This window comes from Rhinolophus sinicus, linkage group LG03 (genome assembly GCF_036562045.2).
Source record: "Rhinolophus sinicus isolate RSC01 linkage group LG03, ASM3656204v1, whole genome shotgun sequence".
NCBI classification, from domain to species: Eukaryota; Metazoa; Chordata; class Mammalia; order Chiroptera; family Rhinolophidae; genus Rhinolophus; species Rhinolophus sinicus.
In genome coordinates, this window is record NC_133753.1 from 78,986,891 (window position 1) to 79,004,706 (window position 17,816).

General features: G+C 35.8%; 1 protein-coding gene and 1 pseudogene across 3 annotated transcripts in view; both read left to right on the forward strand.

Annotated features, from left to right (window-relative positions):
• Positions 1-1,299: 1,299 nt before the first annotated feature.
• LOC109459758 (swi5-dependent recombination DNA repair protein 1 homolog) lies at positions 1,300-2,565 on the forward strand (annotated as a pseudogene).
• A 104-nt stretch (positions 2,566-2,669) lies between these two features.
• Positions 2,670-17,816, forward strand: part of NUBPL (NUBP iron-sulfur cluster assembly factor, mitochondrial) — a 196,146-nt gene continuing 180,999 nt past the window's right edge. Inside the window, exons 1-3 of one of the 3 annotated variants that reach the window (XM_074328126.1) lie at positions 2,670-2,839; positions 3,403-3,550; positions 7,062-7,096. In XM_074328126.1, the coding sequence (XP_074184227.1) occupies positions 2,732-2,839; positions 3,403-3,550; positions 7,062-7,096 (291 nt within the window). In that variant the 5' untranslated portion in view covers positions 2,670-2,731. The remainder of the gene's footprint in view (positions 2,840-3,402; positions 3,551-7,061; positions 7,097-17,816) is intronic. The other 2 variants (XM_019754548.2, XM_019754547.2) reach the window with 2 other exon arrangements.

Here is a 17,816-nt window from a genome sequence, read left to right on the forward strand (position 1 = left end):
CCCTATATTATCATACCATACTATAATTGTTTGCTAGCTTATTCTGCCTCTCTCGTTGTATTGTAAAGTCCTTGAGTGGACGGATTATATCTGGTTCAATGCTGAAAACCCTAAGATTAGTGTAGTGCTTGGCACGTAGTAGTTTCATATCACAAAATAATAAAATAAGAAAGTGATATAATACAATAAGCTTAATGTGTCAAACCTAGTGAAAGATAAAGAAAGCTGTATGAAGCAATAAGGTTGTTAGACAGGAGGAAAAAAAGCAAGGAACTGAATTTTTTTCAGAGCTTACTAAATTGAAAGTATTTTGCTGGTAATATCGAATTTAATCCTCACAATAATTTCTTGAGGTTGCTATGTTATGTCTGAAATAAATATAAGGAAATTAAAGATCAGAATAGAACAAAATAAACTGAATGATTATACAAAAACTCAACAGATAAGAAGCAAATTAAAGAAATTAAAATCAACCTAGAAACACTGAATGGTCCTTTTGCTGGGTCTGCTTTCCAGCTTTCTCTTCTAAAGCTAGTTCCTTCACTCTCTCATTGGCTTTGGATGTAGACATTGTTCCTTCCACCAGGATAAATTCCACCTCCTCCCTCACACTTTGACTCACGTAAGCTCTTTCTTGAGTGAAATTTCCTTCATTAGACCTGCTTTCTGATTTAACTAAATGTTTTTGAGCCTAGCAAAGCACCCCAATTTCTCTTTCAGGTAATTGTCAGCAACACAGCAGTAAACATCAACATGAAGCAGATTATTATTGCAGATCACGCAGGAAACAAAAGGTAAAATGTTAAACGGTAGCCATGGTTAAGTGACTATATTCTGCTCAATGAGAAAACCTGAGGTCATTTCCAAGTTCCATCATTTCCATCTTTTTTTCAGTCATGTCAAGTCTGTAAACTTTCTAAGTCTCAACTGTCTTGCTAATGAAAAGGATATACTGATGAGTTTTCTACCTACCTAGCCTGTTTCCCTGAAAATAAGACCTAGCCGGACCATCAGCTCCAATGCATCTTTGGAGCACAATTAATATAAGACCCAGTCTTATTTTACTATAATATAAGACTGGGTATAATATAATATAACATAATGTAATACCAGGTCTTATATTAATTTTTGCTCCAAAACACATTAGACCCAATTGTCCGGCTAGGTCTTATTTTCGGGGAAACACGGTATTCCAGGACTTCTGTGAGGATCAAATGAGAGGAGTTATGTAAAAACCCCTTCACAGTTGGAACCGGAACACTCATCACCACAGCTGTGCAGGTTTTCTTTGCTCTGGGGATGGCGGAGGGAGAGGTTAACCAAGTTTTCATTTTCAAGAGGAAAAGTCCTTCAGACTCAGCTGTGATTTTTACCTAGCACTCCACAGGCCTGTGCCAATCCACCACCTCTCCATACAAGTAGTTAAAAAAAAAATAACCTATGATTTCAACACCTAGAGAATGGTTAAGGAAAACTAGATCTTCATTTAGTCCTGCCACAGTGCGGTAAAACATCTTGAAGTACAAAATGAAGAAAACGATCAGATGTTTTCAGAGAAACTTGCATCTTCAACAGAAGAATGTCATTTTTTGGAATTTCGAGAAAAATTTAAACACATAGACAGTGAATTTAAAGAAAGTATATATTTGAAAAATACCTTCAAGAATATCAACACATGTGAATTTAAATCACTTGATACTGGGTCTTGCAGTGGTCTCCAAAATGACTGTGAATGAGAATCTTCCCAAACAAGGATTAAACGAGGAAAAAGCAAAATTGGTGAAGCAGATTCAGGAGAAAGAAGACCTTCTGTGGAGGCCAAAACTAGTAAAAATATAGAGATCAAAGAGTGACCTGTTTCATTTATTATAGTTGTAATAAAGAAGTGGAGAAGCTGTAGCCAGTGGTTGCTTTATGAGTTGCAGTCAACTATGTCTGAGGAGAACAAGAAACTCAGCCTTACTCAGTTGATAGGCCACTATGGGTTAAATGATAAATTGCTACACCACAACAGAAATGAAGAATTTATAGGTGTTTAATTTATAATGTTTTTGTACAGAATATCTTTGAGAATGACAACTTAAAAGATACTTATACATTTTTTAAGGGAAGATATAAAACATTAGGGCTTAGAGAAAGGTATCTTGATGAAAATCAATTTTGCATGCTCTGTTATATAAATACAAACTAAATTCTAAAAGGAAAATTGAGTATTTTGGATAAAATTGCCAAAGAAAATTTGAGATTTAAAGAAATGTGAGAAAAGTTTAAATCATGTTTGAAAAAAATAATTTGAGCAATTCTGAAAGTCAGTTGTAATACATTGTTTTGTTTATCGTGGTAAAAAAGTTTTACTTTAAATGTTAAAAAATAGTCCAATCTGTTGAATGTCTAAACATAAACTGGTCAAAAAAATGCTTGCTACTGTCCTAAGTTTATGAACCTTGTTTCTATCTGTTTGCCACACAGTTCCATCTGGATGGTGTAGCAGATAGTTAAACTCCTATGTCCAAAATTAAAAAGAGAAAAACAAACATTTGGTTAAACACTGTAAAATGTTTGTACCTGTACCTGGCTACCGAGGAGACTGCGACAAGTTGGGTTCCTGGGTTGAAGAAACTCAGAGGAGGCTAGTCGCTAAGGAGAGGAAGCCGAGCGTTGCCAGGTGACGTCATTACCCCGCGCCGACCGCGACAGTTTCCGGGCTGGGCAGAGCGCCTCGTTCTACGCCATGGGGTCTTGGCAGCGTTTGCTGCTCTTTGGTGGGGTGTCGCTGCGGGGTGGTGGCGGGGCCCGTGCCCCGCTTGGGGGAAGCGGAGTGTTGGTTTGTCGGCGCCAGGTCCGTGGTGCTGCAGGGCAGGGGGAGGAGGGCGGGACGGAGATGCTGGGGTGGCAGGGCTGCAGGTGCCCTGTCATTGCCTTTTGTCAAAGGCTCGCCAAAGTCCCTCGTGGGCCCCCGCCCACTTGGCGACTCAGACCCCAGTCGGCAGGACGTTCCCACTTTCCAGGCAGGCTCTCACTAGGATCAGGCCGAGGAGTGGAGGGACACGAAACAGATAGAACATGGATGTGTGACTTGCACATGCTTTCTTAGTGTTGGTTTATTTAGAAAATAGGTTAAAGGGAAGGAAGCCACGTGGAGGATTTAACTCCGTAAAGAAGCAGCGTATTTACTTTCCATTTTTGACATTAGGGTATCCTGGCAGATACGTTTCAGCTTAAAGAATCTGTCTCTATGATTGTGATCAATGGCAGTAAGCAACTAGCACTAAAGGCCTAACTAGCGGGAGATGAACAGAATAAGACTGCAAAAGACAGCCCTCTTAATCACAGACCCCGAATTGTTTTTACTTTTACAGCATGATAATGGCGATGGCTTATTTTAAACCTTTTTTTTTAAAGTTATCTGGCGCTGAGAATGAGACCCTAGAACAAAGAAGAACACAAATCATGTCCCGAGGACTTCCAAAGCAGAAACCCATAGAAGGTGTTAAACAAGTTATAGTTGTGGCTTCTGGAAAGGGTGGAGTTGGAAAGTCTACTACAGCAGGTACTATAGGATATTAATTCTAATCTTAATTAGGAATTTATGCCATCTGGCAAGTGCACGGTATTAAAATTATAGTTTTGTTTTTAAAAAAGTTAGTATTTGTGGAGTTCCTAATAGCTGGTTACTTATGTACTGTCAGGCGTTGGTAGTGATGAGGAGTTTAGATTTTGGACACTAGGTACATAGCCAGGTCTAGGACTCCTTACCTGAGAAAAAGGCGGTCAGGTTGCCTGTCAGGTCTTCAGTTTACTTAACTGTAAAATGGCAATGATGATAACCTGTTTCATAGGATGGTTATGCAAATTAAACTAACCACTTAGCCCAGTGTCTCCTACATAGTAAGTGCTTAATATTTGGTTGCTGTTATTATTTTTAAAACATCTAGTAACTTTAATACATTATTTCTGTTTTTTGATGTTCTTTTCCAGTCTTTTATCAATGTACATTTAACTGTAGTTGCAATGAAATTGTTTACATTATTGTGACCTTTTTTATTTAATCTTAATATAATTCCAGCATTTATAAAGTCAATATAGATCTAATATTTGAAAATGCTTGAAAAGGTTTAATGTTGTCATTATTTAAAATATCATCTAATCTCTACATGTTTTATATTTATATACTGGAACAGAGAATTTTTTTTGTGTGGCTCTTTTTAATTGATTGTAGATTTCATTTTGACTGAGATGCTGCCTTTAGTACCCATAAATGAATGCAACCAGAAATGGAAGAATTACCATCCAAGACTGATAACCATATATTTCCAAATTTTTTCCAAAGAAGTCTTTTCTTTCTAAAAAATGTTTCCAGTGTAATAATGTAACAGGTTAACTTCTCCCAATCCTACTCAATAGAGGTAACTTGTATTATTAATTTGGGGTCATAAACTCATGTCTTACTGTTGTCTCACATTTAATTTTTCAGTCATTTCAATAGGAATGGCTGCTAATTCAGGTCTCATCCAACCCATCTTTTTTGCAGTTGATTTTTAAAAGGTGACTACCTTATTATGTTTCATTTTGTTAATTTTGGCATAGTTCTAGACTGACAAGATCTTTTACATTTTGATTTTTTTCAGACTATTAACCTAAAGTCGGGGCATACATGTACCTTAAAATTCTCTAGTTCCATTGAAATCAATAACATTTTGAAATAAGAGCCAGGCACAGAAGTCTGTGACTGTCACTGGAGATCTTGTGTCTTGACTTAAAGCCATGTTTAGTAATTCCTGGATGTAGCTAGTTATACAACTAGCTACAAATCCAGCTATACAGGGTTATTAGCTCAGTTTTTCCCATTTTGACATGAAGATAATTAATTGTAGAAGAGTTTTTCAGATGTTTTGAAGAAATTAAGATTTGCCAAGTATTGTAGTTATAGTAGGTTGGTGCAAAAGTAATTGCGGTTTTTGCAGTTATTTTTAACCTTTTAAACCACAATTACTTTTGCACCAATCTAATAGATCCTTATTATACTACTATTTGAAAGAAAATATATTATTATTAAAAAATGACTAGTGATTGTTCTTAATGAATTCATGCTATATCCTACACATTTTTGTTTTTTTTTCCCCTAAGGGCCTACAATCCATCTATTTGATACTTTGTTTTTAAAATTTAGAATCTCTTTTAGTCTTTGGTTCTAGAATTTACCTCTTACTGTTTTTTGAAAAGTCAGAGTACATTTACCTGTTTTAAATGGTGTGAATCTTTTTACATGCTCTATGATTACTTGGACTGGTTAAAGATGGAAGGTGTTTTCATGATGATAGCTATAAGTTCTTTAGGTTTTGTACAATATAATTTGTTGGGTCTGTAGGCTAACACTTGTTTAAAACTGACTTTTTATTGTTTTTGGTTAGAAGATTATCTATTGCCATGGAATGTGATAGTATTTAAATAGGTAAATATATGAGAAAATGTATAGTGTATGACACATAGTAGGTGCATCAGTAAATGTCCCTCCCTTGCTTGTTTTCTTTGTTAATAGTATACCTTCTGTCCCAAACAACTGGCCTATTCTTTTTCATAACAGTTCTATCTGCATACATAAGCCTTAGAAATAGGTTATTTCTGTGTAACTCTGTTGGTATTATATTTCTTTCCCTTATATGTATTTATTCCTGTCACAAACTATCTCAAAATACTTCCCATTTGAATGTGTATGCTAGAGCTATTTTGGATTCAAGTGATGACATTTGTTTAGTACTACAAACATGCTCTGTGATTCTGTTATGTAAATGCAGGAAGACCCTAACATTAAAATGAATTACTCTTTAAAGGTTTCTGTTTAAAAGTTGGGCTATGTTTAACCTATGATGCACCTGAAATTCAGAATTATTTTATAATTTATAAAAATTAATTTCTCAAATGCCATGCCCTAGGTTAAATACTTTACATACAGTATTTCATTTAATTCTCCCAACAATTATGAAATAGGAATTATGCTCATTTTATAAAGGAGGAAACAGACTGAGGGGTAAAATATCCTATTCAAGGTTACACAATAGAAGGTGGTGGAACTGGGATTTCAACCAGGTCTGCCTTAAAAGCTATGTTCTCACCATGTTTCCCCGAAAATAAGGCGTAGCTGGACCATCAGCTCTAATGCGTCTTTTGGAGCAAAAATTAATATAAGACCTGGTCTTATTTTAGTATAATATAAGACCGGGTATAATATAATATAATATAATATAATATAATATAATATAATATAATACAATATAATACCAGGTCTTATATTAATTTTTGCTCCAAAAGATGCATTAGAGCTGATGGTCTGGCTAGGTCTTATTTTCGGGGAAACACGGTAGTTACTTTAAAGGAAGCAATTTCGGTATCATTTGTAACATTGTTCTGTAAGGAAATGTGATCCATACTATGAGGTTCTATTTATTTATCAGTCTTAAAAATATCCCTATTGCTGGGCTAAATGTGGTTTTGGGCTTACTACTTTCCTCTTTTATGTCATTGGGATTCACTAGCAATAGGCAGTTTTGGGAACATGTTTTTACCACATTACCTTTTACCTTCTTCCGTTTATTCTGCACAGTGGTTCAGCCTTTCATAAATGTGGGTAATTGTGAGTTAGATATTTAGAATTCCTACATGACCAGCATTTATTTTTAAAAGGCAATAGGATCATATCCAATTTTACTTGTTAAAAGGTAGATAATTTTTTTGTAAAATATGTTTTTGAAAATAATTAAAATGTATATACCATTAACATTGTTTTTTTTTTTTTAAACTAAGTGGATTATTTAAACAAAATTGTAACACATTATAAATGGATTATTTAAAATGTTAATTTTGGGGCAGGCATCTATTGCTTACGTTGAAATATTCCTTTTTTTTTTTTTTAAATTTTCTGTACTCTATGTCCTCGGTTTTTTACAAGGAGATATATGAAAAATTTCTGTGCTTTGGTTGTTACATTGAAAATATTGCAAGGCAAAATGAATTTTAGTAGAATGAAAGTTATTAAATTTAATTACTTTTTTTGTTTCTTACAGTGAACCTTGCACTTGCAATGGCAGCAAATGATTCGGTAGGTGTTTATTAATAGAAATATTAATTTATTGAAATGCTTTTAAGGTGATGATAAAGAGCATATTGATATTTTCATTTACTCTATCAGGAGCTATATAGAGTGTAGCCCTAGTCATTTGTATGTCTTTAAGGAACTAAAAAATCTGCCATAAGTACTGGTTGCATTTAATAATAATAATGAAAATGGAAAGGGACCGCTGGTCACAGAATTTAGACAGCCTGTAGAAGTTAGAAAAGGCAAGGGAATAGATTCTTCCCTAGAGCTTCCAAAAGGGATGCCAACACCTTAGTTTTAGCTCCTTGAAATCCATTTTAAACTTCTGTGATAATATCTTACAGTAGAAGTAGGAAACTACTATAGACAGGAAGTCAGTTTTCTTATTTATTGAATTAACAAAGATGCCTTTATTTTCCCTTCATATTTGATAGTTTGACTAGATGTAGCATTCCAGGTTCAATACTTTCCTCTTGAACCTTGGAAACAGTATTTCATTTTCTTCTAGCATGCTAATGAGATGTCTGATGCTGGTCTGATCATATTACTTTGTAATAACCTGTGTTTTTCCCCTCAAAGCTTTTAGAGTTTTATGTTTTTTAAGTTTAGAAATGTCACAAATATACATCTAGTTGTTGGCTTTAAATTTTTTTAGTTGCTTGGAAATTGGTCAAGCAGTACCAACGCTTCAGTCTTTTTCAACTTAGGGACAATTTCTTCATTGATTACTTTTTGTGATGATGTGTTTCTTCTCTCTCCAGAAACCTATTAGGTAGATATTGGTCATTTATGTTTGTTAATTTTTCCGTCATATTCTCCATTTCTTTGTCTTTCACTCTGTGTTTTGAAAGATGTCTTAGATTGTTTTTCACACTGCTATATAAGGCTTTAGTTGTTACTTAGCCCTTCTAATTTTTTTTTAAGTTCAGCAATTAAATTTTTTCCAGTTTTTCAGAACTATTTCTTATTTTGCATTTGCTGTCCCTATCCACTTAAAAATGATTGTTATCATTGGTTTGAATCTCTCTGAGGATGCTAATTAGAATTAATAAAAAATGTTTCTTTTAATGATCTCTGTTTACTTAGCATGGTGGTTCTCATAATGTGGTCCTCAGACCAGCAGAATCAGCATCACCTGGCAATTTGTTAGACATTCAGACTCTTGAGCCTCACCCCATACCTACTAAATCAGAAATCCTGAGGGTGGAGTTTTGCAATCTGTGTTTTAACCAGCCCTCTAGGTGATTTTGGTGCATGATAGAGTTTGAGAACCATGGATCTAGAGTTTTTTTTACAACTAACCTGCTGATGGCACTCTTTTTTGTTTCCTAGTGTGGTTATGTTTTTTATTTAGTGGTAAACTATTTTTTTCTCTTGTTTCAAAGGACATTTGGAAGAGAAGAGAGAAAACCATGTATGTTTAGGCAACATTTTTGAAGTGAGAGCCAGTAATACATTTTAAATAATATTTTTATTAGAGCACTTAATTACCCTGGAGAAAGGACCCCATTTTTTAAAATTTAATTTTATTGGGAGATATTGGGGAACAGTGTGTTTCTCCAGGGCCCATCAGCTCCAAGTAGTTGTCCTTCAATCTAGTTGTGGAGGGCGCAGCTCAGCTCCAAGTCCAGTCACTGTTTTCGGTCTTTAGTTGTAGGGGGCGTAGCCCACCATCCCATGCGGGAATTGAACCGACAACCTTGTTGTTGAGAGCTTGTGCTCTAATCAACTGAGCCATCCGGCCACCCCCAGGACCCCATTTTTCTTAAAGAAGGGAGGAAACGGAAAATTCAGTGGGTGGGAAGGTAGATAAATTTGTAGGAATAGGGATCTTTATTTTGGTTATAATTTTAACCAAAGCTTTGTGTCATAAGACAATGTGAAGACAAATGCCCAGTATTATATTATGTTGTGTTATGTTATATTATATTACATTACATTACATTACATTACATTACATTATATTATATTATATTATATTATAGACTCAGTTTTATAGTAAAATAAGACCAGGGCTTATATTAATTTTTGCTCCAAAAGATACATTAGAGCTGATGGTCCAGCTAGGTCTTATTTTCAGGGAAACACGGTATGTAATAAGGGATCAAGGATGAGAAGAACAGTTAAAAAGGGGTTGATTTCTTCATGTTAAGTGTTGTTAATAGTCTTGATGAGATAGTAGCTCAGAAATTTGTTTTTTTCCCTTTCTGCTTTTTTTTCTTTTTTAGGGAGTAGGGATGAGGGTAACCTCATCTTTAATGCTTTGTACGTATGACAGGGAAATTGGCAACAAGAAAGAAAAAGCAAAAAGATTTTTCCTTGGCCATTTCTTCGGAAAGCATTTAGTATTCTTACGTGTTTTTAAACATGTTTATAAAATCTTCTTTAGGAAGGTCTTCCGTATTCTGTGATCCTGATGGTGTTTTTTGTTTTTTATTTCTTGATATTTTGTAAGAAAGTTAGTGTAGAAATTAAGAAGAAGAAAGCCAGGAAATTTGAACTGCACATTGTGATAAGTCAAAGATAATCTGACATAATACAATACTTTGTGGTTGGCTACTGTCTTGTCCTCTTTAATTAATTTATATGTACAAGAAAGATCAATTTTATATAGCTTTTATACTTGATTAATAGTGTTTTTGATCAGGGAGCAGCTGTTTGGCTTAAACTGGGATCTGCCAGAGGACAATCTGTAAGAGAAAAGAAGAGCCGTTCTATATGATTTACATGTATCTGGCGTAGTCTTGTACTTTATTTCCCAACTTAAGATTTTATTAATATTACCTTATTTAGAAGGCGTGTTAGGTCTTTAGGGGAAATTCAAGTTCCTCTCAGCCCTTCTATGTGCCTGAACTGATACAGATGACTTAGGTCCAAGGACATTTATTGGGACATGGTGCTAAGGTATGTTGCTTTATGAGGTTAAAAATTCCAGTTAAGATGGTGTCTTTGTAGCCTCCCTGGTGATTCGTTGCCATGGAGTCTTAATTCCATGGAGCTTGTATTGTAAGATGGGTCTCTGACCTGCTTCTCCTTAGTCCAACTTTGCTTAAGACCTCGCTCTTAGGTTGGTGCAAAAGTAATTGCGGTTTAAAAGGTTAAAAATAATTGCAAAAGACGCAATGACCTTTTGTACCAACCTAATAACTTTTCTCCTATCTTTTCCATGGCTTGGTGCTTGCTCTTTTTCAGCATTGGAATGGGAAGATCTAAGAAGATTAGGTTGTAGGCCTTGGGGAAATAGGTTCCCTAAATTATTCATTTTACTTTTAATGTTTGCCTTTGTAATGTCTAAACTGGATTGTGTTAACCGTGGGGGAGGTATATAAGATAGTCCTTTGCGATGTGGGAGACAAATTTTTCTTTTCTATTTGTATTCATTTTCATCTTTTACATCCTTATGTATGCTTTATAATTTATACTGTATTAGTATAATAGTTCTAATATAATTTATAAACAAATATATTAACATATATCAAGGATATATATTCTTTACTGATAGGTGTGCATGATCAGAAAAGTTTGGATGACACTGGCCTACACTAGAGGAATTTCTGGGCTGGATCGTATGCCCAGTTCAAAAGAAGGCTACTTTGTAGGGTGAGACATGGGGCGTAAAGGAATAGGGTGTGGATTTTCCCGCCTTTTCCTTGCCTTTAGTACTTTCCTTTGGGGATATAGAAGTTAGTATGGCAGAGCAGAATTTGGGATCACGTATGTCATGCATCTAAATATTGCATCCAGTGGTGTGTTGGAGCTGGCTCATGCTCATTTGTGAGAGCCAGTTTTCAGGAATTCTGCAAACCAGTTGATTTCATGTCGTTAGCTTGAAATAGGCTATGGTGGGAGTACTTAAACCACAGAAATTGGTACATACTGAAAATCAGGCTCCCCACCCCATTCTGAGTTGGTTGTTAACCACTTTCTGGCGCACCACTCTCATGCATATTGACAATCAAATTTCTTCATTTTTCTTTTTTCTATCTTCTTAACCACGCTTATTATGGATCTCATTCTTCTACAGTATAAATTTAATAAACAGAACAGCACTGAGATTGTGAGAGTGAAACATAAAGGTCACCAGAAAACACTGATAAGCAATGTGAGATTCCTAAGTCAGTTCATTTCAGTTCAGCCTTTAGACACCCTGGGAATATAAAGAAAAATAAACATGCATTGTGGGTATTTAAAACCTACTAAGACTTCATCACAAAACAGTGTTTTGTGTGTGTGTGTGTGTGTGTGTGTACTATATACGTGTAAGTAGTATGTATATATCTGTATGAATCTGCATGTGTGTGTATTATGGTGGTATATAGCTGAATTAGGTTCAATAATAGTTTCTTCTGTGAGTGAGAAAGTGTTAATTAAAGCAACACTTAATAAGATTATATTGTACTTCATAACAGAGTAGACAAATTATGTACTCCTAAAGGTTTTATAATTTAATGAAGAGAGAAGGAAGATGAATATCTTAAAATAATGAGATATATTCAAGATCAAATATAGTGGTGTATTTGTCCAAGATGACTAGCTTTTATTCCAGAGCAAAACAGGCTTTTATTTTATAGAGCATTTTCATGAACATAATTATATTTGATCCGCACAGAAACCTGTAATGCAGTGCATGTACCATGGTACTTATCAATTTTACAGTCTTTATTGATTCTGCCCTATCCTTGCCACATTTCATCAGCCGGAAAATATCCTTGTTTCTGTCTCTGCAATATTTTTCCAATATGTATCTTTCTATTTCAACTGTTCTCACTCTAATTAAGACTTGCATGACTTCTCTTTGGCTCTTTCATTCATTTATACCTCAAACAGTGATACCTACTCTGTCTCAAACAGTTTAGAGGATACAGAAATGAATGAGACACACAGTCCCTGCCTCTGAAGAACTCACAGATGATTAACAGACCACTGCAGTGACCTTTTACCTGTCCATGCTCAAATCCATTCAGTACGGAATTCCAGATTGCTCTTGCTAAAACCCTGTTGGAACCATATTACTCACCTGCTCAGAGTCACTGTTGCATGAATTTGCTGGTATTCAAGATCCTCTATGATCTGTCTTCCTTCTGTCTTCCTGTTTAGCTCTTCTTCTAAATGGTCCCTGTGTTCTAGTCAGTCTGGGTTACTTGCTATTGCCAGTTTGGGTTTGGCTATACTATGTTCTTGATAGCTTACAGCCTTTCTTCTTCATTTCTGCTGGAGTGTTCTCTGCACCTTTCTTCAGCTTAATGTCCTGTCTTCCAGCTGCCATGTGTGGCTGTATTGGTCATATCCTGCATCAGGATACTTGTTGAGGGGGTTGAGGGATGACAGAAATCCAGGCTCCCTTCCCCTTCATGTGCACCTGCAGGCTGCATTCTGATTCACACAGTGGCACTCTCTGAGCTAGCCTTGTTCAAAGGGGCAGCTCAGTGAAGTGCTTCCTGAATTCCTGCCAAGTGAGGGTCCTTTGTCCATCTTGTAAAATCCAATGGTACTGTTTATTTGGATTATTAGTGCAGCCACACAGCCATTTTGGTTATTTTTATAATAACAAATAATATAATTAACATTTGTTGAGCATTTACTACGTGTCAAGCCTGTTCCTCGTGACATTTCTGAACTCATTTACTCTTTAGAGCAACCGTGGGCATAGATGCTGTTATGGTCCCTGTTGTAGATATGGAAGCAGAAGCACCTGGGAGCTATGTGTTTTGCTTGAGGTCACCCAAGAAGCGTATGGCAGAGCCAAGATTCGAATGCCAGCCTAGATCCTGTGCTCGTAACCTACCTGCTTTACTCCTCCTATCTTAGCTAGATTCTTATGATTAAGAACTGTGTTGTCTTCCTCCTTGGCTGCACTTAGCAGCTAGCATGGTGCTTTATGACTTAGGAAATACACAATCAATGTTTGCTACATGGATGAATTGAGCGCATAGACAGGTTTCACTTATATGTGCAAAATTTGATTTTGTTTCATTTTGTTTTTTGAGGAGTGGTGTGGAATGGTACGGCTTGCTGAAGCTGGGTGGCCCACATACTGTTCTTTTTGTGCTTATTAAAAGATGGTGTACTCCATGATTCTATTTGGCCCTCTTCTCATTTTATATTGTTTATCTAGTAGCTCCCGTCTTTTTCCACTGTCCAGTTACTACATATGTGCCCTGTTCAAAACGCATCCTAGCCCAGATATCTCTCCTACGTACCAGACCTGTCTGTCTATTGTAGATGTCCACTTAAATGCTTTACAAGTATTCAAACTTAGCATGTATAAAACCAAACTCTTCTTCTTTCCTATAAATATCTTTGTCTTATGGGGGTCATGTGGTTCCCTCCCATCTCTAAATCAGTCACCTGTTTCTGCTGCTTCTTCCATTTAAAGCTTTCTAGGATATGTGCTCTCATTTCATTCCTTCATGCCACTGCCTTATTCAGACCCTTATTATGGATCTTGTGTGAGGTGATCCCTGCTCTCTATTTTCTCTGCTCTGATCCTTTAGGGGAAAGGACTAACACTCCCATGTTATTTTAAAAGGGTTTGTTTACTTGTTTATCTCAGATGCTAGTCTGTGAACCTTTTGGGGGCAATGGTTTTAGTTTTGTTCGTTTTTAAAATCTTCAGTGCTTAGTCCAGTGATGGTACATAGGTTCTTGGGAAATGTTGGCAACGACGGTAGAACATGTCAAGTGAAGAGTGGTTGTGAATATATGTATATTTCACATATATGGCAAGTTCTGGGTGTTGGATAAATTGTCTACAGTTGTTCAGTGCTAAACTATGTCTTTTTCCAGAGCAAATGAAGTAATTAAAATCTAAATGGGATACTATATGTGAAGTGATTAGCACAATGGTTTATACATAGTAAGTTCTAAATCACTTTTTATTATTGGTAGGTAAATAAAAGCTTTTTGTAAATAATATTTCAAAATGAAAGTTGATATGCATTTTACTTACTTGACTATTTCAGCAAAACTTATTTTAAGTTTCTGCTTATTTTCCATTGCTAGAGTGAATCATTAACTGGAATTTTAATTGGATTTAAAGATGGAAAAGGAAGTAGTATTATCTTCAAAGAGTTTGTGTTTCTTTGGTTATTTTATTTCCCATTGACGTTTATCTCAAAATATTTATTTTTTCCCACGATTACATAATGTCTTTATACTTATTGATTCCAGACGTACTGCTTTTTTTCACAAATTATTATTAGTGGTTCTTTAAACATAATTAAGATTATCTTAAGCCTTTGAAGTTCTGTGATCATGTTAGGGAAAACTAGGAAGTTTTAGTTCAAGATTTAGGTTTTTGAAAAGTTCAATGATCTTGGAACAGAACATGTTAAATACCACCACTTCAAACACTGTGATTTTCATTCATGTATAGCAGTTAATAGTCTAGCTTTTTGGTGTCAGAGAGACCTGGGCTTGATTCTGGCTCTGCCTTTTGCAAGCAGTATGACATTTTCCTGTACCTATCTCTTAAAGGTGGAAGGAGATAAGGCATATAAAACACTTAGCACAGTGTCTGGCGTATAGTACATGCTAATAAGAGCTGTTCTTAATAGCTGTTAGAGTACTCCACATGCCAGCCAGAACATATTGTAATCTGGAATATTAATTATGATGTGAATTTGGATTAAATATGGATGAAACTGTGTTTCTCATAATTATATATGGGAAATCCTCATGTATATTACTGAGTTCAAGTTCATAGCTCACCTTTAATGCCAGTATTGTAAAAGGGATTACATACACTATATTAAATTAACCTGTTCTTAGTGTTTTTTTTCTTTTTTAAATAGCGTGGCAGTATGTACAGTAAATACATTTCTTATGAAAAGATAGTTTGTTTCAATATTATGATTAGCCATTTTGGCGGAAGGGAACACTATCAGTTTTTAAAGTATAGATATTTTAAAGCTGGCGGGGATACGGGGCAAGATCCAGAAGGAACAGTTGCAAAATCATTATTTTTTGCTTCTTTTTTCCCCCATCAATTCAAATGTAATTCTTGGTAAGAATTATGTTTTATAAGTGCATTTGAATTCCCAAGTTTTGACATTTACTGAGGAGAGACCCAGAAAATATATTTGTAATTGGAGCAAAAGTTTACTAAAACTAAGAATTTCTTTTAGGATAAGAAACAGAAATACTCATAATAGTTGATGAATTTTCTTGCAAATATTTAGTATTTATGATAGCTACACATGTTCATATTTACACATATACACGCATGGAGGATTATCAGTTATAATCAATGAAAAGAATGACTAGATTTCTAATGAATTACTTTTTTTTATTTCTCCGAATGACTTGATGATTCTTGACATGTCTTCAGTCTACTTCTCTTCTCATTTACCAGAGATGCTCCCAAGATCTCTCCCACTCTCAAACCTTCTATCTCATCCAGTTTCTTCATTCCCAGCACATGGACTTGCCTTCTACCCAACATGAAAATGGACTTTTCATTGGCAACTTATTTACTATTCTCTCCCTCTATCAAGTATATCTTTCTATAGTCATCATGACCTCTTTACCCTCCTGCCTCAGAGAAAGAGATATCAGACCTGATACCTCTAATAGGACTCTTGATCCGTCCTTTCCTGCCCTTTCTAGGACTTTGACACATAAATTCCTTTTGGTTTTATCTTCAGTTTCTCTTTACTAATTCCTTCCCCTTGGTCTGTGGATTTACTCATTTTACTCACACACACTGAATGAATCAGCAGACCTTTTTTAAGCCCCAGGTTCCTCTTAAACCTCTACCTTCTGTTATTTTCCCATTACAGCCACACTTGAGGGAGTAGTCTACACTGGCTGTGTCAGTTTACCCAGTTCTCATTTATTTCTCAACTTCTATCATTTGACTTATTACCACTACGCTATTGAATTTCCTCCCCTAGTTACCGACTATCTGCCAAACACACATATTTGTTCCCTTTCTCTCTAGAGTCTACTTGATTTCCTGCTGCATTTGACACTGATGACCACAGGTGCTGACACCTTAGACAATATTGGCCTGGCTTTCACAACAGCATTCTTTCTTGATTCTTCTCTCTTTCTCTGACCCTTTGAATTTTCTCTTGAACTTTGCATATTATTCCATTCCTATACATTTTTATGTTTATCCCTCATACTTGTATGTCCTTCTTTTGTCTTCATATACTGCTTCTTCAGCATCTATCTCCTTTTTTAAAATCCAGATCTTTATTTTCACTAGTTTATTCAACATCTCCATTTGGTGTTCTACAGATATGTCAGGTTTAAATGATCAAAATGGAACCACCATAATTTTCTTCCTCTCCAAAACCCATATTCTGTAATAATTCACTTATTTGTTAACATCACCCATTTCAACTACTGTAAACTTAGTGATATAAAGCAACAAACATTTTATTATGATCACAGATTCCATGGGACAGAAATTTGGATAGAGCACAGCAGGGATGGCTTTCTTTGTTCTACGATGTTTGGAGCTTCACTGGGGAAGACTCAAATGATGGTGGACTGGAATTGTCTGGAGGCTCTTCACTCACATGCTTGGTGCTTGGACTGGGATGGTGTGAAGGCTGAGTCCAGCTGGGATTGCTGGTGGCTTGCCTTTCCATGTCACCTGGGCATCCTCACAGCGTAGCAGCCTCGGGGTTGTTGGACTTCTTACGTGTGGCTCAGGATTCCAAGAGTTAGTGTCCTAGTGAGTAAGGAAGCAGCTTTACGGCCTTTTGTGACCTAGCATTGGTAGTCAGGTGAGATTCTGGATTGAAGTACTCATGTGCCTTCCCAGATTTAAGGGGAGGAGCTATAGCCCTCACTTCAGGATGGGCGGGATATCAAAAACTATGAGGCCATGTTTTAAAACCAGCACACCAGATCTGCTGTTTAGAAATCTCGATATCCTTGTCTTTCATTGCATCTATCCCACCCCACTTTCTTATATCAGTCACTAAGTGCTGACCTTCTTTTATTGGAGAAATATCTCCTTTTCTCCATTATTATGAACCTAGATAAGAATTTTTATCAACTTTCACTTAAGGATTTTCATCACCTTTCACTTAAGGATTTTCTGTAACCTCTTAACTGGTCTATAGAATCTCTCCCATCTTGAGTTTAATAATGATTCCTCATATTGATTATAGGATAGTTCTCACCTCATACAGGTCTCTGTCCAAATTGCTGAGTTTAGTTCTTAAAGATGGGCTCTACCTCAATTTGCATTCTGCACTTGGCTTGGCTTCAACTGTTCCTTTGCATTGGCTGTCTTCCTTCTTAGCTCTTTTTATTCTTCAGGTCTTATGTTGGCTGTCACTTCACCTCTGTGAAGCCTTTCAAATAATGTCACTTTTTCTTCTATTGGTTCATATGTTTATTTCCTGCCGTAAGAGTGAATGTAGCTTCCCGAGGTCAGGGACTTCATATTAAATCATCTGCTACTATTGCCTGACCCATTGTTATTTGCTCAGTAAATGCTTGCTAAGTGATTGAAAACAGATTACACTTTGGTGGAATTCTCCAAAGGTTTGAATGAGTTACTGGGCTTTCTAAAATGTCTATAAAATTACCAAGGAGCCTTTTTTTTTTTTTTTTTTTTTTGGGCATAGGAGAATTATGCTTATGGAAGCTTTTAAATAAGGGAGTTTACATTCTGTGCTTCAACATTTTTATTTTAGTTAAAACATATACGAAAACCTCAAGATTTATATTTGAAATATTATTCGTATGTACCAGAACAATT